This window comes from Ornithodoros turicata, chromosome 5 (genome assembly GCF_037126465.1).
Source record: "Ornithodoros turicata isolate Travis chromosome 5, ASM3712646v1, whole genome shotgun sequence".
NCBI classification, from domain to species: Eukaryota; Metazoa; Arthropoda; class Arachnida; order Ixodida; family Argasidae; genus Ornithodoros; species Ornithodoros turicata.
Window position 1 is genome coordinate 28,234,377 of NC_088205.1, and position 22,667 is coordinate 28,257,043.

At 46.1% G+C, this 22,667-nt stretch overlaps 2 protein-coding genes and 1 long non-coding RNA gene across 4 annotated transcripts in view; 1 reads left to right on the top strand and 2 right to left on the bottom strand.

The window, feature by feature from the left end:
• The window catches only part of LOC135394267 (sodium-dependent dopamine transporter-like), a 43,190-nt gene extending 35,949 nt beyond the window's left edge, over positions 1-7,241 (bottom strand). For both annotated transcript variants that reach the window (XM_064624947.1, XM_064624946.1), the window contains exons 1-2: positions 7,081-7,241; positions 1,548-1,855 (exon numbers count right to left, since the gene is read on the bottom strand). In XM_064624947.1, coding sequence (XP_064481017.1) covers positions 1,548-1,855; positions 7,081-7,204 — 432 coding nt within the window. In that variant the 5' untranslated portion in view covers positions 7,205-7,241. The remainder of the gene's footprint in view (positions 1-1,547; positions 1,856-7,080) is intronic.
• Positions 7,242-9,151: 1,910 nt separating this feature from the next.
• On the top strand, positions 9,152-13,489 carry LOC135395659 (uncharacterized). The gene has a single exon (XM_064626754.1). It carries the CDS (start codon positions 9,152-9,154, stop codon positions 13,487-13,489), a length of 4,338 nt encoding a protein of 1,445 aa, XP_064482824.1.
• Positions 13,490-18,487: 4,998 nt separating this feature from the next.
• On the bottom strand, positions 18,488-20,256 carry LOC135395428 (uncharacterized). Its single transcript, XR_010423078.1, has 2 exons — positions 19,115-20,256; positions 18,488-19,010 (listed from the first exon to the last, which is right to left on the bottom strand). It is a non-coding gene; the product is annotated as an uncharacterized LOC135395428 (long non-coding RNA).
• Between the last annotated feature and the right edge of the window lie 2,411 nt (positions 20,257-22,667).

Consider the following 22,667-nt stretch of genomic DNA (forward strand, 5'->3'; position numbering starts at 1 on the left):
TTTTCGCATGGAGAGTCCTTGTTGGGTGCTTTATCGACTACAGGTACGAAAGAGCTCCCACAGTTTCTGGTCAGAGTCCCTTTAAAGGAGCTCGGAAAACATTTAAATCACTACTACTTTTTTAAACCAAGCGGTTCTCTTGCCTATTAAAATGCACCGTGCGAAGTACATAATTAAATCAACAGGTGTACAAATATCGCAGAATTCGATTTTGAAAATCGCGACCGTGCGCAACGGTGGCAATGCCTGGAACGAGCAGACTAGCCGCTTGCGTCATTTTGACGTCAGAAAAGGGGAGCCGCTGGTTGGTTTAGAGAAACGTCGTCTGCTATTTTTTCACTCGGAACCACGCCGCAGCGGTGGAAGAAGTTTCTTTTCGCTTTTTCTTATATTTATCAGATACAGTAAACGAACATTGGTCTACAGACACCGTTCAAGGCATGGTTCAAGGTTAGGCCGTGAGATTGTGGAGACCATCCTCATTGAACTCCCCGGACAACGTTAACCAAAAATCGGTCAACATGTCCCCGCTGGAGCTCGCTTTTCTCTCCTGCGACCTTCAGGAGTAGATGGATTATGAAAATAAACTTCAGGTGCCAGTTAAACGTTGTTCTGTCAATGTCTGTGTTTTGTATGGTGTTCCTTATCGTGATGATTGTTGCAGTTGTTCTGTTGTTGGCGGCAGTAAGTATAAACACAGCGCAGCACTAAGCGCCGCTTCTGTTCACGCTTCAAAATGACCGCCGCATCGCTATGATCACTTATTTGTCCGTCACCTCGACTAGCAACATTGCTAGCCATTCAGTTAATGTCTCATTCAACCGCACTCAGAGAAAAATCTATACCTTTAGAGGTATAGATCGCCTGCTCAATAACTTAGCCCTTCTTAGGTATTATTTTATACCTCGGTTACAGGTATAAAAAAATAGTCCTCAACAAAGGGCTATATGCCATACCTTTAGGGGTATAGCTCTATACCCCTGTGAAGGTCTGCACGAGTACCATCATGGTGTTACATCACACCTAGGCATGGGTATTTTTAGAGGAAGGAACTAGAAAAATCACCTTTGGAGGGAAAAAAGTTTTTGACATACACGCACACGTACTACAAACACACGCAAACGATTGTGAAGTAGGACGAAACCCTCGTGCACATTACTCTGCATCTAAAAAAAGAAATATGTGGAGTTGAAATCTAAAGAAAATGTTCAAGAGCAAGATCGCTCTGCGCAGTCCCATTTCACCTAATCGCATTGCACGGCAGTCCCATTTCGCCTAACACCTGTCACCCTTCCGACCTCCTTAATCCGATAATCCGGATTAGGCGAAATGTGAATAGGCGAAGTGGGATGTAACCCTGCATGGCGACTGGTTCCGAGCGTCCCTAGTCGCGAAAGGACCAGAAGTCTTCGTGGCGCGGAAATTTGTGGCGGCGGCTTGTTTATGTGTACCCGAAAATGTCATGTATAAATGTACTGGGGCTGGAGGCACGCATCTTGACAATGAACGTTCCATATGTGATAGTATCAAATATGCCAGATGCTTACGATGCCAGTGGAGCGAACGAAGCATGTCTCTATATCTGCTCCCCAAGCGGTGTCACAGTCCATCCAGGGAATGCGGCTTTGGAAGGAACTGTAGCAATAAAGCACCAGCTGTGCCAGCAACACGGATCCCAACACGGCGCGCACAAAGGCCACTAGCAGCATGCTCAGCCCTAGTCCTCTAGCCATAGGAAAACAACTGAACACGTGCAGGGGGCCGCAGGAGCTGAACTGACCCAGCTGTGCTTCCAGCAAGAATAAAGGGGTGCCGGCCACGACCATTGTAAACACGTACACCAGCAGGAAAGCACCTGAAATGTTGATAAGTGGCTTTACGTCGCAAGGCAACAATCAGCAACACCTGAAATGTGTCCTTATCAGAACAGTGCACTGTTAAAATAGAACTTTCACCACATAGCACGCTCCTAGCCAACCACCATTCGGAATGATATTATTCTGTCTCATGATTTGTTCAAAACAGAGGGAGGAACCTATCTGGGACATGCATAATGTGTCCCAGATAGGCGCCTCATCCCATTTTCGGCAAACAAGGACACATGATGATATCATTCTGAATGATTGTTGGCTATAGAAGCGTGCTATGTGGTGAAGTTCTGTTTTAACAGTGTGGTATATCAAAGGAACAATTGTATCACTTCGTAATTTTGTTAGACGAGTATCAGCAGCATTATTTCACAGTGAGAGGCGTGTTGATGACGAATTGATAACAAGAAGGACAGCACAGAAATCATTCAGTCAAGAAAGAGAGTGTAAGGAAAGAAACTAGTGTATACGGACGGGGGTGGGGTGGGGGGTGTACTAGAGAAAAAGAGTGCCTGGAGTGTGATAAGCGCTGGAGATGCAATGAGTACACCCATGACTAAACCCTGAGATTAGCGAAAAACAACGAAAATCCAAATCATGGATGTACGTAACTACCAGCTCGCGTGTGTCCTTGCTCTATGTTTGTCTAAGTCTTTGTTAAGTCCGTAATGTAATTAATTCATTATCATTGGTTATCATGTTATGTCATTCGTCATTCATTCATTATCATTGGTTATCTATCATCGATTCCATTTACATGGGCGGATGCCGTATCCAGTAAGTCACTTTGTTGCTTTTACTTCGGTGTATACTGGTCTTAGCACGCGATGCTGACACACTGGGCGCTTCGTAAAAGTGAGACCTATCTGCTGCCTCCAAATTTTTGCTCACGGTTTCGAAAAAGCAAAAGCTGGACCCTTCGTGGAAGGCGAAGCAAGGGAAGCTTAATGAACCTTTTCCGAGTAAACATGCGCATGCTTAGCCACGACTGGCATGTTTCGGGCAGGTAATCGCTATCAAGGTTGTGCAGACGTTTGAGGCTGACACTTGACGACGCTTCGTATTCGTAATCAGTACAATACACTTTTAGAAATGTACTTCACCGCGTAGGATGCTCCTAGCCAACCATCATCTTGAATGATATCGTCTTCGCCCTGATTTGTTGAAAACGGGAGGCGTACGCATTTTTTGTAACACTTATGCTGTTCATCATAGGCGCCGACTGCGGGGGGGGGGGGGGGGGGCTTGCACCCCCGGAACATGAACTAGCGGGGGCGCCGCCTCCCCCGGGAAGTCCCGCTAAGAGACTGACACCAACCTTTGGGGCTCGGCGCGCCCGGGTCAAAAGAGCGAAGAGGCACCAACCCCCAAAACGCATCTTGCAATTTGTAAAATATGTATCCGCCCACCATACTCATTATCACAGTAGAAGGTGAGGCGAAGAAACACAGAGTATGACACAACACATAGCCTGAATTTCGCCCAAAGCAATTCAATGAAACGAGGCAGTCGAAAAGGTACCAGCAGTTGGCCAGTCAGGTGTAACGGCAGGATCTCCAGAACACATATCCGTTGGGAGCGGGTTCAACTCTCGCTGCTCCATTTCATTGACCATATTCATTATATTGGGCGCATTTCGGGTCAAACACCGAGGATTCAATGCATTTTGTTCCTTTTGCACTCAGTTTTCAAAGGCGTAATGCCTTCAATTAGTGATGGGCGATACTATCGAAACATTCGATACTATCGATACTTTTTGACTATCGATTGTCCAACTATCGAGTGAACCGGAATATCGATAGTATCGCGATAGTTTTTCGGACTATCGATAGTATGGTGACTGGTGCGCCTGATGCGTCGGTTGTGCACTTCACTGAGCTTCACGTCGCTTAAGCCAAGCCAGTCCAGCACTTCGCTTCTGCCTGCAAACTTTTCATACTTTATTCAGTCCGAATTTAAAGTTTTAGCTTGTTCCTTTTGAAAATGACACTTTATGCGAAATTTGCGTTTCGCTCCTGTAAACAATCAATAGTTTGTTCACTCAGAATTTAAAATTTTAGCATGTTCCTCTCCAAAACGAAACCTTCTGAATTCGCGTTTCGCTCCTGCAAACTATCAATAGTTCGCTCAATCCGATATTATATTTTAGTTTTTCTCTAGCAAACTATCTGCACTTCGAATTTAAAATTTGAGCAGGTAACGAAACTTTCTGAATTCGCGTTTCGCTCCTGCAAATTATCCATAGTTTATTTATTTCTAATTTATGATTTCAGCATGTTTCTTTTGAAAACGAAACCTCCTGAATTCACGTTTCGCTCCAGCAAACTATCAATAGTCCGCTCACTGCGAATTTAAAATTTTAGCAGTTTCTTTTAAGAACGAAACCTTCTGAATTCGCTTTTGTTCCTGGAAACTCTCAATAGTTTGTTCACTCAAAATTTAAAATTTGAGCAGGTTTCTATTGAAAACTAAACTTTCTGACTTCGCGTTTCACTCCTGCAAACTCTCAATAGTTTGTTGACTACGAATTTAAAAATTTACTCATGCTTCTTTAAAAAAACGTATGAGTTCGCGTTTCACTCATGCAAAGTATCGTTTAGTCACTCGCAATTTAAAAGTGAACATATTTCCATCGGGAACAAAACCGTATGAATTCTTGTTTTTCGCATGCAGTTCGACGATCGCGTTTCGCTCGTCATTGATAATTACCTCTCGCGGGGGGGGGGGGGGGGAAATAAAATATGAAGTTCACGAAATATGAACTATCGGAGTATACATCTACACACTTCTATAAAGTTGGCATTTCTGAGGAGGAATTAGTGGCCCTTAATTGTCACAAACCCGTATTACTGTGATAGTAACATAAACTAGTAACAGTTTGACAGCGTATGCGGCTGCTCTGAATAATACTAACCATACGCATAGCGCACAACAACCCACGAAATCTCTTTTTCTGCTTTGTTGGCTTAAAAGCAGAGCAGAAGTTCCCGTCCGTTTTTCGGCTCCTTATATAATAGTTTTTTTTTTCTTTCGTGCTAACGGTGCGAAACTATTTGAAAGATATCTGCTGTGTAACTATAAATAAAGGTATTTGATTAGATTGATAAATAACTCGAAGCAGTGACTTCTACATTTTTGCAGCAAGCGGGTTTGGTATGTGTCCAGCTTACTATCGATAGGTGAAACCATCGATAGTTTTGAACAAAACTATCGATACTTAAATGAGTGGTCATCTCAACCATCGATAGTACTATCGATAGTGTTTGGATGACTATCGCCCATCACTACCTTCAATTGTGCACATGTTCACTGTTTACGTTCTCTCTGATTCTTCTTTTTTTTTTTTTCTGTTCTTCCTTCCTCTTATTTCTATACCAGTTCTGCATACATCATAGGATCAAGCCAGAGTGTGCGATTCTTCAGCTTTAGTTTTGTGTTCACTCTAACCTTTTGTTCACTTTCACTTTTCTTTCACTTTTTGTGGCACTTTAAAATTAGTCTAGCAGTATGCGAAAGTAAGTTTGCATTTCAATTGTTTACTTATCTAGCTGGATTTATGTATCCTGTTTTGGTACCCTTGTCTTGACGAGAAAATTTACGCAGGTAAGGACATGCACCTGGCATAACGCGACAACGTTCCATTTAGACACAGCATGCGTAGACTGGACTCAAGATTGTATTGGGGATCATGAACTTCACGTTGCTTTTTCCATTGCAAGAACTAACTATGCTATGCTTGGTATGCTAACTAATTTTGCTATGTTGCGATAATGTATCGCCCGTGGCGATGAAACTACCCATTCATCATCTCACAATAAAGTTGTCGTTGTTGCTATGTTGTCTCATTTTCAAATGAGACAAGATCAAATATTTGAATTTCATAGTATATTTTTGACATAAACAAAATACAGAAACCGACACTGAAGATTTTTGTTTAAGTTTAATTTGTACAAGCTTTCGCGTGGAGGTCCACGCTTCCTCAGGTACCTGAGGAAGCGTGGACCTCCACGCGAAAGCTTGTACAAATTAAACTTAAACAAAAATCTTCAGTGTCGGTTTCTGTATTTTGTTTATGTGATCTACAGGACTTGACTCCCGTCTTCGTATACGATTCCGTATATTTTTGAGTGAAACTTTTCTATGTTATTTTTTTATTTCCGTGTTAACGCCGCGAAGCAACTGTGGCTATGAGCGGCGTACAGACGTAGACGGATGGAGAGAGGACAGCAGGAAGGAGTGAGGGGTAAGTTTGCGTCCTGGGCCGACTTCAAGGGGAACTTTGCCGACATTCGTCTGGAAAGTCTTCGGAAAACCCAAGGAAAACCTCAGACAGCACAGCCGGTGACAGGATTCGAACCCGTGTCACCTCCCAGTCTCAGCATGGAAAGCGGTCATCTTAACCACTATGGAACGGGAGCTGGTTTGAGTGAAACTCTGTCTACTGCTTTCAAATTTACAGGTGGTCACCCATAAGAACGCTCCTATGATTAATTTTTCGAAACAGAAGTACATATAAGAAACGACGCTGAATTGCAAATTCGTACCTCATTTTGCGTCAAACAACACGAAGGCAGATCAAAGCAGAACTTGCATAACACGCGTTTAGACTATGCGTCTTGTAACAAGTCATGCCTTTTCGGTTTGTTTTGCGATGGGACAGAATCTTGAGATACATGCGTCCATGTCATGGCAGGCTACGAAATGCTTTGCCACGCTTTACTTGTATCTGTAACCCCTGTAAAGGGGAAGCTGTTTGAGCGGCGTCTCCCATGGACCCGAGGAGGGCGAGAGCATTATAAGTTACTGGAAATCGTTATCCCAGTAACAGCCATTCCTTCAATATTCCTGATCAGCTAAAGACAATTGGAAGACATGCTGATAGACCGCACCAAGGGTGGACCCAGGATGTTTCTGATATAGGATGGGTCTGATATAGGACAGCATGCTACATACACTAACTACGATCAATTAAGGCACATGGCTGCGACAGAAATTGAGATGGGGTCAGGAAAGACCCCCAGACCCTCTCCCTAGATCCGCCCCTAATCCGCACTGAATTATTCATCCTGGTGTTATATCACCAGGGCATAGCACATCGTCAGAGGCTAAGCAACGGGAAAAGACAGCACTAACAGCCAAGGTAAGCCCTTGTCTTTCCAACATTTTGAAGAAGTACCTTCTTGACTATGAGCGGGGCTTCTGTGACACCTACCGGTTCCCTGCTTGTACACGCTGAGCGGGAATTGGAAGAGATTTCCCAAACTGATGCAGCTGACCAGACAGATGGTGAAGAAGTCAGTCTTCTCGGACCAACGCAGGCGATCGAGTTCGACCATGGTTCCTTCGGTGCTACCAGTCCAAAGCGAATTTTACGTGTGGCATGAGGCACGCGTGAGGCGATAATGACAATGGTTATGGTACTGAGTGAGTGCCAAGAGGAAGTGGCACGTTGCCCAAAGGGTAATGGTCACTGATCTCTATGTGTAAAGGCTGGATCGCGCATAGGAGAGGGGCTCGTGGGAGAGAGGTGCGGCAACCGGAGGGCCCACTGGCTCCGGCTGCTCCCATAGGAAACAATGGGAAGCGATTTGATTTGGAGTATTTATTGCGCTTTAAACGCTCCCCATTGCTGATTAGCACGCATCTTTCGTAGGAATCAGTGTGCTGATGTATTCCAAACGTGCTTCAGCCGTGTTCCTGTAGTTTTTAATGGTAATTGCCTTCTTTTTCTTCTCCGCTGTCTGTACTCCGAATAGGGGGTCGTAAGTGTCGTGCACGGGGAGCATACGCATGAAGGTGAATTAGGTGAATGTCAACTTATAAAATTAATTATTTTTGCTCAGAAAGGTTTCACGCTGTTTGCTATTGTAAGGTACTTCCGTTTTTATATTTTTTGTTTGTTTTCGTTTGTTCGGTTTTCGTGTGGTGTTCCACGGTTCTGGTTTGTTATTGTATGGTTTGGTGCTGTATGGGTCTCGTTTGACTTTTTCCATTATCGTATTATGTTCTACGAGTGTCCATGTGTGTGTTCTACAGTAAGACCTCGACCCTTATTGTGAAGGGGCTCATTATTTTATTCACCACATCACCACCAGCAATGGGGTGGAATATAGCCCCTGACGATGAAACTCCCCACTCCTTATCTTAAAATAACATTATTGTCACGAGTGCGTTGCAGTTGTTCAGCTGCCAGCGTATTTCATTACAGAAATTCGAAGCGCTGTGCACGAAGAGCATTGTCAGGCACAGCTCCGTGGCCCCAAAGCTGCACGCTTTAGTTGTTTGTATGTCGCTTCCGATATACTCCAGTGTATTGTTTACGCTGCGTATTTGTCCTATTATGCGACACGAAGACACGAAGCCAGGCCGACCTTCAGTGGCACCAACCTTGTGGAAGAAAAGGCAGACGTCCTTCCCGACGGTCTTTGTTACAGAGATTTGTGGACGCTGCCCTTGATACCGGGCCAGCCTCCTAATCCTTTAAGTGGTTTTCGTGGAACTTTGACGTGAGAATTAGGTTGGGGTCTCGTAACTATTGAATCCGTGTGTATGTTTGTATGTGCCTATACGAGGCTCGGGAGAGGATGCAGTAACGCTTTGATTTGTTGTACTAATTAACGACTGCGAATCAGTCGTTCTGGAGAGAGTGTGATTACCGCTGATTGGTGGTACAAGTTTTGGGATGGACCCTAATATTTTGTGCTTTAAAAAGACTTGGTGTTTTTGTTTGAATTTTAATTAATGTCTGACCCACGGAAAAATCATCTTGTATGAAGGACCGTCCTGGTCCTATGTAAATAAATGTACATAGTCACCGCTTCGTCGCTCAAGTTCTTTGCAAGGTGTCCGACGCAAGAAAAGGAACCAACGTTTTCCCAAGAAGGGGAAAAACCAACTGGCGCAGTCGACAGGATTGCGGCTGGACTTTCTGCAAGGATGGATGGTGAGCTGCATTGAAGAGGACTATGCTGCATCGCCGTGGGACACAAAGACGAACCGTGCTGGCTTCGGGTGTGCCGTCTAGGACCATCGGGGTTTACATCTGCCGCATCGCCATCGGACGATCCGTCGCTACCACTCGGAAGGACGCCGAATAGAAAGTCTCACAGAGGAGAAACGTCGCGGAACGCAGCAAGGTTGTCGCACCGTCGTTGGGATTGCTGTTTCTACCCAGAGGAGTGAAAAGGTTCACAGGTGGGTGCCTCTATTCGTTACGGACTTTATCATGAGTGATGACCGGAGGGTATAACTTACGAAGTAGAGGTAAAGGTAACGAATTGAGAATGGAGGATCAGCAGAAAGAGTCCCAGGTGGTGGTGGTTGCGGAGACGGCTCCTAGTGAGGCTAGTTCTATGACGTCAGGGAGTGAGGAGATGAGATTGATGGAGATGAGGATTAAGCTAGCCGAGATTGAAATGCAGCGCCAGCAGCTGGTAGTAGAATCACAGCGTCTAGCTTTGGAAGGAGCCAGTGCCCATCGGGGTACGACGGTCACTAGTGGGGAGGAAGATAGAATGCTCAAATTTGCAAATTTGTTGAAGGGCGTACTTTCGCCAATGCCGACTCAGGAGTCGCTCGTGCCCGGGTGGTTTGAGGACGTGGAAGCCACTCTAGAAGCATATAATGTGCCTAAAGAATGGCGGGCCGGTTTGGTGCTGCCGCTGCTTAGCGAGAGAGCAAGAGCGTTACTGACAAGACTGTCTTCGGTAGAGAGAACGCAGTACGATAAATTGAAGTCCAAAATTCTTGAGGGCCTGCGACTATCGACGGCTGAGTACAGACATCTCTTCCTGCAATCCAGGCGAAGTGGCAAGGAAACCTGGGATCAGTTTGCCGTAAGGATAGAAAACTATCTGAGTTATTACCTGCGCAGCTGTAATGTGAAAAGCATGGAAGAGCTGCAACAGTTGATGGTAGTGGACCGTTTGAAGGAATGCCTAACCCCAGAAGCGCGGGCGCATATAATCCTTAATGGTGGTGAAGGTCTTTTGAAGCCCAGCGACCTGGCAAAGATGGCTGAGAATTTTGATGAAAGTCTCAAGTGCAAAACGAATAGTAGCGGAAACACTGTTCCTAATAAGCATCGTGAGACTGTCAGTAGCAAAGCTAAATTGGACAGCAGCTTGAGACCTAACACGTCTCACGCGGGAGCGAGACCCAAGAAGGGGGGTTGTTATGGGCGCCATTCCCCTGATCATATTCTGAAGGACTGCCCGCAACGAAAAAAAGAACCGAAAGCGCAAACAAATGCAGTCAGTGTAGCTACTGTGCCGGAGGACAATGTGTTGGTTGCACGAGTAGCTGTACCTATAGCAGATAGGAAATTAAGCCACGAGCCGGCAGACGGTAGTGACAAGCTGCACTTTAATAAGCTACAGGAGGTGCAACTAAAAAATAGTGGCAGCACGTTCACTGCATATGTGGACTCGGGAGCGGAGATATCAGTGATAAAGAGGTCATCGGTGAGCAAATATGATACATCTGGATCTACGTTAAAACTAATAGGCGCGTTTGGAGAAGTAAAAACGGCCGAGTTGGCATACGTACCTCTCAGATTGGTTATGAGCACCACATATGTATCGTCGGAACAAGCCGATCCCGTCTTCCTGTGTGCATTAGTTGACAGATTAGCTGAGGGCACCACTGCGCTAATAACATATGATGTGTATGAGCAGCTTCGGCGTACGTTTGATCCATCCGTTACCCCTAATGAAGGAGAATGTGTGAAAGATGATACAGTAGTCAGGGATACTCTGTTAACAGAAGTAGACGATATAAACTCTGATGAGGAAGACAACGGACTTGTCGAAGAGGATGACCTGGCACCGCGCATCTCTAGCTTGCAAGTGGTACAGAGTCGGAACACCGAAAGGCAGGGTAGTCGGGCGGAGTTCATAGAACTACAAAAGAATGACCCAACGTTAGCGGACGCATGGGATCAAGCGCATGAGGGAACGCATGGTATGACGATCATAGATGGCCTACTTTATCATCAGGACAGCATAAACGGCCACACTTGTAAACAACTAGTCCTACCGGAGGAAAAGCGCGCAGAAGTCTTGCAGTTAGCGCACGACATACCGTGGGCTGGGCACCTGTCACAGAAAAAGACTTTGCAGCGAATAAAGGGCTCCTTCTACTGGCCTGGAATTAGTGGAGAGGTAAAGCGCTATTGTCAAAGCTGCCATGGTTGCCAAATTAAGTCTCCTGCTCGATGGTCGGACAAAGCACCGATAACACCGATTGCACGACCTAGCGTACGTTTCCAAGTAGTTAATATGGACTGCATAGGACCAATAGATCCGCCGTCGTCTAAGGAACATAAGTATGCGCTTTGTGTAGTCGATCTTTGTACTCGGTGGCCCGAGGTAGTATGCTTGCGAACACTGACGGCCAAGGCTGTATGTTGTGCTCTACTTGAAATCTTCGCACGGTTAGGCGTACCCGAAATCATATGCTGCGATAACGGAACGAACTTTACAGCAAAGCTCACAAGGGAGTTTCTAGAGCGAATGGGATCCACACCCAGATTTTCTACCCCTGACCACCCTCAGAGTAACGGCTTAGTTGAGCGGTGGAACGGGACGTTTAAATCCATGCTGTTCCACGTAGTTGAGGAATACGGTAGAGACTGGGATAAACACGTGCCTTTCTTACTGTGGGCGTACCGGGAGGTCCCTAATGTAACAACGGGGGAGTCCCCATTTGAAATGATGTACGGAAGATCTCCGAATGGGCCGCTGTCTATACTACAAAAGACCTGGACGGAAGACTGGACCGTTCCAAATGAGCTGAACAAACCGGCCAGTGAGTACTTAGCAGAACTCCGGCATAAGATCAATGTCGCTGATGAAAGAGCACGCGCGGCAGTCGCCGAGAGTCAGGAACGGAGTATCAGGCACTACAACCTACGCACTAGGGATAAACAGTTTTCTGACGGTGATCAAGTTATTTGGTTTGACGACAACAATGGGGACAAACTAAGACCGAAGTGGACAGGTCCCGCGACGATCCTCGAGCGCACGCGGCCATACTCGTATCTGATTGAGTTTGAAGATGGTAACCGAAAAACTGTGCACGCTAACAAACTCAGGCCATACTATGCAAAAGCGAACACGGTAGGCGTTATCTTTGACGAGGATAATGATTTTGGGAAAGTAGAATGGGTTCCTAGAAGAGAAAATGGGCGTCAGGAGCTAACGCTGACTACAGATGACTTGACTCATCAGCAATTGGAAGAACTAAGGTCAGTTATCAACAAGTACAAAGATGTCTTTGGGCAGACCCCAGGAAGATGTAAAATAGGATACCATTCAATCAATGTTAAGACCGGTGCAGAACCGCAGAAGGCCTATCCTTATCGAATACCAATGGCACTTCGGAAGGAGGTAGAGAAGCAGATTCATGAACTGCTGGAGTGGGGCTTAATCTATCCCGTTGAAAGCAAATATGCACATCCGATCGTGTGTGTATCCAAAAAGGACGGGAGAATGCGTCTATGTGTTGATTATAGGAAATTAAATGCCATCACCGAACCCGATGCTTTTCCTATGAGTCAAGCTAATGAAATTCTCTGTCAAGTAGCTGGAGCAAAATTCATAACCGTCATTGATATGCTGAGAGGCTACTGGCAAATTCCTTTGGAGAAGAACGCAGAACACTGCACAGCTTTTGTAACGCATCAAGGACAGTACGCTTGGCGCGTAATGCCGTACGGACTAAGGAATTCCGCCTCCACGTTCCAAAGAGTCGTTAATGAAGTTTTGTTACCTCATCGTGATTACGCATGCGCCTACATTGACGATGTTGCTATATTCTCAGAGACATGGGAAGACCATATACGGCATCTTGGCAAGGTACTTAACGCAGTAGCAGATGCTGGTTTAACTATAAATGTAACGAAGTGTAAATTTGCACAGAAACAAGTGCACTTCTTGGGACATGTGGTTGGGTCTGGCACTCATGCACCCGACACTGGTCGGATCAAAGCAATAGAAGAAATTGCTAGACCTGAGACAAAAAAGGATCTACGAAGTTTCTTAGGCCTATGCAATTATTACAGAGATTATGTGCCAAACTTCTCGGGGGTGGTGTTACCTTTAACGCAGTTAACCTGTAAGCGTATACCGCAAAAACTACCTTGGACCACAGAAGCAGAAAAGGCATTCTGTGAAGTCAAGAGGTGTTTGGCTAGTGCGTCTCTACTTTACGCTCCTGATCCCGGAAAGGGCTACCTTCTTGCCACCGATGCCTCTGATTACGCAGTAGGGGCATGTTTGTCACAATTGGCGGATGATGGGAAAGAACACCCTATTGCTTTCTTGAGCAGAAAGCTGTCTCCAACCCAGACCCGCTGGGCAACCATAGAACGAGAAGCGTTCGCTATTATCTGGGCGCTGCAGCGACTAGAGACGTGGCTGTTTGGTGCTATGATCACCATAATAACAGATCATAACCCGTTGAAGTACTTGACGCTAACGACACCACACAGTGCTCGGCTGACGCGATGGGCCCTGGCTCTACAAAAGTTCAACGTCACTATCGTTCATAAACAGGGAACATTAAATGCCAACGCGGACGCCCTGTCCAGACTGACAACCGCCACTGAGTGCTCTACTTAGTACATTGCTAGCTCAGGTTTATATTTGAACGTGCAACTCCGGTCATGACAAATGATGAGTCTCGACGATGAGGCACCTTGAGTCATGTGAACGGACTGAACTGTAGCCGATTGTGAACTCTGCTCCGAAGTTGCAGCTGTGCTCTGTATTTAATTGTGCTGCATTTTATTATAAGATATGCATCACACTTGCGTTGGGGGTGTCAGGCACAGCTCCGTGGCCCCAAAGCTGCACGCTTTAGTTGTTTGTATGTCGCTTCCGATATACTCCAGTGTATTGTTTACGCTGCGTATTTGTCCTATTATGCGACACGAAGACACGAAGCCAGGCCGACCTTCAGTGGCACCAACCTTGTGGAAGAAAAGGCAGACGTCCTTCCCGACGGTCTTTGTTACAGAGATTTGTGGACGCTGCCCTTGATACCGGGCCAGCCTCCTAATCCTTTAAGTGGTTTTCGTGGAACTTTGACGTGAGAATTAGGTTGGGGTCTCGTAACTATTGAATCCGTGTGTATGTTTGTATGTGCCTATACGAAGCTCGGGAGAGGATGCAGTAACGCTTTGATTTGTTGTACTAATTAACGACTGCGAATCAGTCGTTCTGGAGAGAGTGTGATTACCGCTGATTGGTGGTACAAGTTTTGGGATGGACCCTAATATTTTGTGCTCTAAAAAGACTTGGTGTTTTTGTTTGAATTTTAATTAATGTCTGACCCACGGAAAAATCATCTTGTATGAAGGACCGTCCTGGTCCTATGTAAATAAATGAACATAGTCACCGCTTCGTCGCTCAAGTTCTTTGCAAGGTGTCCGACGCAACAAAAGGAACCAACGTTTTCCCAAGAAGGGGAAACACCAACTAGCATGCACATGCATGACTTATCACACACGCTGTAGGAGCGACTGCACATACGAGGTTAACACAGCAGTTTATTTACTTCCACCGTACCTCACAAATTAAAAGAACAGTGGAACAAATTGGCATACTGGCGCAGGTTCTGCATCCGCTTCTTCGGCACAGCTGAGCGACTGTGAGGGGAACCTGTATAGCACAAGCGCATTGTTTATAGAAAATACATGGTTTTGAGATTTATAGGAGCAGCCACACATATTTTCTTAGTACGTAATGGCACCAGCGAAGTAGCTATGTAAGCAAGTCCCAGTTGTCAGATGCGCGATACGATTAAAGAGATTTTTCCTCGAAGTAAAGAGCTTACCTGTGAACAATTTATCAATTTTTCTCTGCCCGTGTGAAGTGTACTCAAAGCTGCAACAAACTGGCATGACATGCCCTTTAATTTAAAGGAAATTTTAAAAAATACGGGCAGCCCCGCTTGAACTAAATGCAGACAACTAAATGCGTTGGGCCCACCAATATGGCGGTCGGTGACCGCTGTCGAGCACCCTATGCGCGATCCAGCCTATACAATAGAGATCAGTGGTAATGGTACTGGTGATGTTACACGTAACGTTTGTCTGCGCTGCAGTGTGGCGACATGTTGCACGTGCCGCACGGTAGGACTGCGGATAATTTGGACTGTCTGTTTTTTTTTTACGTGCGCTGGAAATCTCCGACACACGGTGCTGGAAGCAATGTTTACCTCCCCCACATTACTACCGTAGTAGGGCCGGGAACGAACCCGCGATCTTGAGCTCAGCAAGGCAGCACGTTACCGACTGAGCTACCGAGGACGAATGCGATGGATGCGATGAAACTACACCAGACGGGACAGACAATATTCATCGCGTGCTGAAAACAGGCATGGAAGGTTTGTAATATTTAATAATGAAGTTCAGTAAGTTTAGTTACTAATATACCATTTGTCTTCAAGGGCAAACTAACGTTCAAGAACAGTGGGTAATACGAAGCAGTCTCGGGCAGTGACTAAGCCCATATTCAACCTAAGAACAGCACGAAATGTAGTTCGCCAACTCAGAGTTTCTCCGCTAAAATCACCTATGCCGCACTGCGAAACCTTGACGGGCGGTCACTCCAAGCTCTCCTTCATGTGTATATTACGTCTTGGCAACAAGGATCTTTACCACCTACCTGGAAGGAGGCATTGGTTGTTCCCATCCTGAAACCAGGCAAGCCCCCAAATGCCCTATCCTCCTTTCGCCCGGTGAGCCTGACAAGCTGTATGTGAAAACTGATGGAGAGAATGGTTTTGCATCGCCTCGACTGGTGGCTCGAAAAACAACGTGCGTTCCCTCAAGAAATGGCTGGATTTCGTCGCCACCGGAGCTCCATGGATCCAGTTCTCGACCTAGTCTCTACAGTCCAACATGCTCGTGCCCATCGGTGAATCGTCCTATCGGTTTTCCTCGACATCAAGCGCACATATGATACCGTCTCGTACATTTGTGTGCTGCACGCCTTGCGCTCGTTTGGGGTATCCGGTCGGCTCTTCATCTGGCTCCAAGACTTCCTTACGGACCGAACTGTCGCTGTCCGTACGTCCCAAGGCCAAAGCCCTCAGCATCCTGTTCATCAAGGAGTCTCCCAAGGAAGTATTCTCAGTCCGACACTCTTTAATGTGGTGATGGCCGGCCTCCAATCAGTAATTCCTCGCAAAGTGTCGTTTTCCGTGTATGCAGATGACGTCGCCCTTTGGACAGTAGGAAAATCACGCCCAGCCATACAGCGCCGTCTGCAGCTCGCTTTAGATAACGTACATACGTACCTCACGCACCTTGGAATGGACCTTTCAGCCGAAAAATGCGTCGAGCTCGCTTTCACGCGCAAAGCTATGACCAATTTCCCTCTTTGGGTTGGTGCCAAGAGGCTTGAGCCGGTACGCTTCCACCGCTTCCTTGGCGTGGTAATCGACTCGGACTTACGTTGGGCTCGCCACATAAAACACCTTGAAACTAAAGTGCAGTGATGGCTCCCCGCAATTCAACATCTTTCTGGCTCAGGATGGGGCTGTGATCAGCGTTCCCTGCTCGCGGTTCACGCGGCATTGGTGAGGGTGACTGTGCTTTACAGCCTTCCTATTCTGCACAGGATATCAACAACTTCATTAAATACACTTCGGTCCCAGTTTGCTCGAAGCCTTCGTCGATGCCTCGGAGTTCCAAGAATTGCTGAAACACGGCAAGTACTGGCTGAAGCTGGTGAACTCCCGGTTGAGGTTCTACGTGAACGTGAAACGGCTCGGCACTTCCTACGTTTGCGTGCTCACATTCCCCGTCACCCGCTCCTCAGGAAAATTCGATACCGCCCTGAAAGCGACTTCTATTGAGCATATAGTGCAGAGGACACGCAAGACTCTCACTGGCTTCATAGCTAAGGACATTATACCGCCAGAAGCATAGAAATCATAAGGAGAGGCTAGAAGCAAAGGTGGCGCTTGCTCTGCGTGAAAACGAGGGATGCGCCATATTGTGGCGGCCAGTGTTGCCATGTGCCAGTGCTGTCTGCGCGCTGTCCTTGGCAGCTCGGTTTCAATGGTGAATATTGTTACTGTAATCAATTTACGAGGAAATAAATGGCAGTAAGCATAAAATAAGCGTGAAGTAAGTAATACTGCGGCCTTCCCGTGCTGTAATCACCTGTTTTAAAAAGGAAAGGCAGCCTTGAGTGCAAGGAGAAGCTACCAGAGTTTCGGTTCCGGAATTGCCGACAGCCGGCCGCGGTTATCGGCTAAAGCTAATTACGCGGAGTGCGACTTTGACGCTCGCTGCATCACAAGAGACAATGCGGCTGAAAAAAGTGACCAGACATCCTTGACTAGAACGTTAGAACATGATGAATTAGGGGAAATTCCGACGGAGTAATGAAACGATTGAAAGACTGGTTTGACCCTGGGGATGGTAATTCTGGCGGTCCCTCCTTTGTGGGACTGCCGCCACAGCCGAAAAATATTTGTCTCTCCCGGAAGAGCCTCGTAAGCGCACAAACAAACATACCGCCTCAGGTGCATTCTGTCGTTGCTAAAGACATGGGGCCCTGACACCACAGAAATCATAAGGATGATTCCTTATGATTTCTATGCCCGTCACTCTTATGTTAAACTTTTGGGTGCGACGACTTGTTTTCTTTTCATTTTACACAATTAATACACATTGAAAAGACAACACATGAAAAGGGGAGTGTCACTGGAATAGCAAAGACAGCAGAAAAATTACATAATGTGAATTGGAATGATTTACGGGCTCGGCGCCCCCGGGGAAGAGGTGGTACCTCACAGCACAAACTCGCCGAGAATTCTTTGGGGCTCTGACTTTCTTTCTTTTTAATGTAATGGTCTGCTTCCTGGAGATGTGGATTACAGTTTTGAAGCCAGTGCAAGGAAGCTTCCCAGGCCGCAGGATCGTGGTGAATATTGGTCTTCAATGTACACCGGCAATGCCCACTATTTCCGGTGTTGTTGTCATGTCAGCATTTCTTCATTTGTAATAAGGTGTTTGGTGTTGGCTGGTGGACTTGCGAATCTTGCTGCACAGTTTCTGGAGTTTTGCTTCCCGAATTATGTTTGTGCTTCGGGCACAAGTCATGCCCATGTCATGCGCGCTTCCAAGGTGTCACACAAGACATTCTGCCGTATCTGGAGTATCTTTCCACAAGTGACTGTCATTATTCACTAGCATTCCCTAACACCTTTATTGGAGACATAGAAATAATCAAATCATTATTTCTATTGATAGGCGATGGGAATTGTTGAGGTGCCATAGGTCGTACTTCTGTCAATATTACAGGTTTCAAAGTGTATCTGAGCAGTCTTTTCATCCTTCTCAGAATCAAAGGATATGTCCCAAACACTTCGAGCCCTCCTGCTTTTACTTTAGCCACAACAAGAAATGGCTGAAGCCAGGTGCTATCCCCACTATTTTCTCCTAGAAACAGGACAGCAGCACGGTAGTATATTAATTTCATTTTGTGATGCAGAGAGTTACACACTTTCGGGGTATTGGCAGCGTTTGCAACTGGTCGGGGGTCCATGATGTTCATTCTACACTTGTCCATGAAACATGCAGGAATGACACTCGAACAAGATGTGGTACATTACAATTTATTTCATATGCAAAAAGTGGTATGGCCTTTGAACAACAGGACAGATGAAAGCAATCTTGGAGCAAGAATGAGGTCGTGTACACACACGATGCCTGTCAAGAAAATAATTACTTACATTTGTTTTCTTACTTACATAATTACATCTTGTCACCTCTGGCAGGAGTAGGCAGTAATAATCAAGATTTTTATCATAGTACAAGTAAGTAACAGTTCCAGAAAAGTACTAATGTCAGAGATATGCAATAGCTATGACTGAGGTGTAACTAACGTGCAAGTTCAAGATCAATACCTCAATTTCGAGCATTATACAGTGAATGCTCTTTCAGTCAAACGTTACATTAGCTGAAACTTATGGTCAACTCAAACACACCATGGTGCACAGGGATATTCACTCTTGTGTTGAGTGCAGTCCACTAGTCGAATTACTGCTTTGCTCAAACAAGAAGTGCTGGATACTGGCTGTTGCAGTTACTAAATGTTTACTGTAGCACACAGTAAAGTGCACCTAGAAATAGGTATTACAATGAATAAGCAAATACTGAAAACTGTTTAGTTGTACTGTGGTACAAAGCTTTACTATTTATGCTTGGCTCCACACTCTGGCGATACCTTCTTCTGAAGGTGATGAAGCGCTTTCACCTGTTTGCGAGGCACGGTGCCATATTCATGTCATTCCTGAGCAGATGACTCCAGTGTCCACAGCCGGTGAAATTAGGATTTAAGAAAATGTGAAAATGAGAGAGCGCAAGCAACAGATTTGAAAACACAGTCTCTACATGCATATACGTGCGGTGAAATTCCTTCAAGTCAAAATGAATGAGAACTCTGTTTTGGTTAATCACATTGTCATAAACAATGTAGCATAACTCTACCATAAAGTCCACTACATAGATCAAGAACATCTATTGGACAACTACAGCTCTGAGCCCGAACATATCATCTCACTGGTGAAAGTGATCATGCTGTGGAAGCTCATTCAAGCTCAAGATCATTCCTGCTGTTGAAGCTGCACGAACTGTTCCGCAAGATAACAGAGATATCCCAGAAGGCCTACATCATGCGCAAGATGACAAAACAAGTGCTCTTCATGAACCAGTGAGGCGGAGGTCACGACAAGACCAATAAACGAGTTCAATCAGTCATGTTCGTTACACGCCATACAATATTTAGGCGCCAAGTGTCCTACGTTTACTCAAAATTTATGCTACAACAATGACAGCACCTATCACCTTTAAGCTAGGCCTCCCATTTTCCTGTGTTTGTGTGTCTGCTTAGTGAAGAACGCCGAGCTCAATGGAGGTCACATATCAACCCAGATCACCGTTCATGCATTTTTCAATATGACAGAGTAGCTTACAATACCTAAACTTCTTGCACAGACCAAGATATATCGGTAACACGCACTGAAAATTTGAGCATTGACGTTCCATCCCCGTAAGAAATTACGCAGCGTACACGTTTACAGACATTATTTGTCATGCTAGCAGAACCTGCGGTTGAAACAGGTATACGATATCTGACATAAAAGGCTAGCATGACGTTGCAGCGTACAATATTTGGAGAGGCACATTCGGGAGGCAGAAAAACGAATACGTACCTGCACTAGCTGCCATTTTTGTTTTTGTTTTTTTGTGGATTGGCTTGGTTATCTGGCGCTCATGCACTTCCGGTCGGCTTCGGCTACTACAATATGGCGAAGCCCGCGCTTTCCCGTTGAGGAGGAAAGTCCCTCCGTTCTAGTCCCACCAAGGCCTGTGATTGAGGCGCCCCTAAGAGATCCCAGTGCAACTATTCATCACGTGATAGCACTAGTGCTTCTAGACTCAGAGCGCGCATCTTTCTCTTCATACACTCGTTCTAGTGGTCATTGCACGGCAGGATGTCGCAATGGAAAGGGCCGCTCGCTTTTTTGGCCAAGCTCGCGCTCTGCACGTGGGCACGGCCGGCCGGTCGGGAAGCTATGTTATTTTTTAGTTATCTTTATTAGTGTAATTGCCGTTGAATCCATATTTCGTGTTGGAGGTTTAGTTAGTTGTAAAAATACAACAAATAAATAAACGAAATTACCCTGGTAATCTACGTGTTTCTTCACAGTGTGCTCTAGTATACTTCACAGCACGGGCTATCTGCTGTGTTACCTGACAGCCTGACAATATTTGAACGCATAAATTGTATAATGACTTACTAGCTTGTTGACCTTCCATTGGTTGTGGGTAACTCCTATTACGAGATCCTTCTAACTATTACACGGCATATTGCAAAAAAAAAGAAAGAAGTATTTTTGGCATATGATCCACAATTGTCTCCCTTTGGTGGTGGTGGTGGTGGTGGTGATAGGGCTTGCCGTTGTCGGCCTCACGTATGTGGGCAACGTCACGACTGACGCCCTGGGGGAATGTGCGTCCTGGGCCGACTTCTAAGGGAACTGTGCCGACATATGTCTGAAAGCGTCTGAGGAAAACCCAGGAAAAACCCCAGTCTCCCTTTTGTGTATTGCCAACATCCAGGAAAACTACCAATGGAGACCAACCAACCTTTTGTTATTCATGTTGACAATCGTACAAAGCAATACTTCAACAACAACTTATTCATATGGCTTAACAACACGTTTTTATGTACATGGTGTCCAGCGTAACTATGGAAGTGCTTTGTCAGAAACACAGCTACAAAACGAAAACTCTTTCCAACACGACTTGTGTTGCAAAGAGATGCTTCATTGTGAGATCTGCCTTCTTTGCAACACAAGTCTCGCGGGAAAGACGTCAGTATTTTTTTAGCTCTGAAATGAAATGACACTTGTATAGTTATTCTGGACACCCTGTGATATGCACTCACGACTGTACTAGTGAAGTTAGTGCAAACTAACATTTCGAAACTTTTTTTAAGTTGCCGCCGCTTCTCGCGGTCCGGCTTATTATTTGTTCTGACTCAGAAAAAGCATAGACACAAGGACGCACCGTTAAATCGGCGCTCGAGCAGCGCGCGACGGTCTAGCCAAAGCGCGTGCATGCGACCGTTCAACGTAGCATTCAGATATCTTCTTCGGCATGATCTTTGCACACAGTGGCTCGCTCCCCGAACCTGGCCACCATATGTGTCACGTGACCTATACAGCGTGGGGGTGAAGAATGCGGCAACAAGACTACAAGGAAGCATGTCGTGCAAGACTAATGGTTCACATAAATGCAATTGCCAATAATGCATTTTATGAAATAGTTCAGCAGGAATCCGCGTGGTGCGCTACGAGCGCAGGCCTGAGAGTCACGTGCTTCGCTTCACAGCGGGGCCCGCGCGCGCCCCATGCATTGAATGAGACGATAAACACACCCATTCATTCTAGTCCCACCATAGTTCAACTCCTTTGCTCTCTCCCATTTTCCTCCTCAGGCCTTTGCTTCTAGTCTCTCCTTATGATTTCTATGGCCAGAAGGCCCCTGGTCTCTGCCGGTACCGGCGACTTTCGTAAGCCTTCCGAACCTTCTGGAAAGAAGAGATCAGGTCCCCCCTCAAGTCCTCCGAGCCCATTTTCATGCTCTGGTAGACGAGAAGTTTTCTACATTTATGGCAGCATATACAGATGGCGCATCCCGCACAATAAGTCCGCCTCAGCATTCGTCATACCATCCGAAGGCGTAGTGCAAGGACGACGCCTTTCACATCCAACCTCCTCAACAACTGCGGAACTCTATGCCATCATTTTCTTTGTACAACACATCGCTGATTTTACCCCGCCGGAATGGGCAGTCTTCACAGACTCCAAACGTGCACTTCAAGCTATTGAAAATTCCGGCATACGAGGCCCATCCGCACCCTAGTCACAGATGTGTTAATGGCTTACCACACTGTCTACGCAGCAGGACACAGGCTAGTTCTCCAGTGGGTTCCAGCACATTGTGGTGTCGTGGGGAACGAGCAGGCCGACAGCGCCGCACTCTCGTATCGGAAGCAGCACTCTCGTATCGGAAACGGACCAGTATTGTTCTGCTGAGAGGAGACCGCCGTTCCATTCTGCGACGCCTCGTGACACCCCTGGCTTCCCGCCAATGGACAACCGACAATCTCCCCCCATCTATGTTGAGCAGAGTTGATCCAACGCACGCTTTCCGCATGCCACGAAACACCTCTCGTCAAGATGCTGCATTAATCCACCGAATGCGACTCG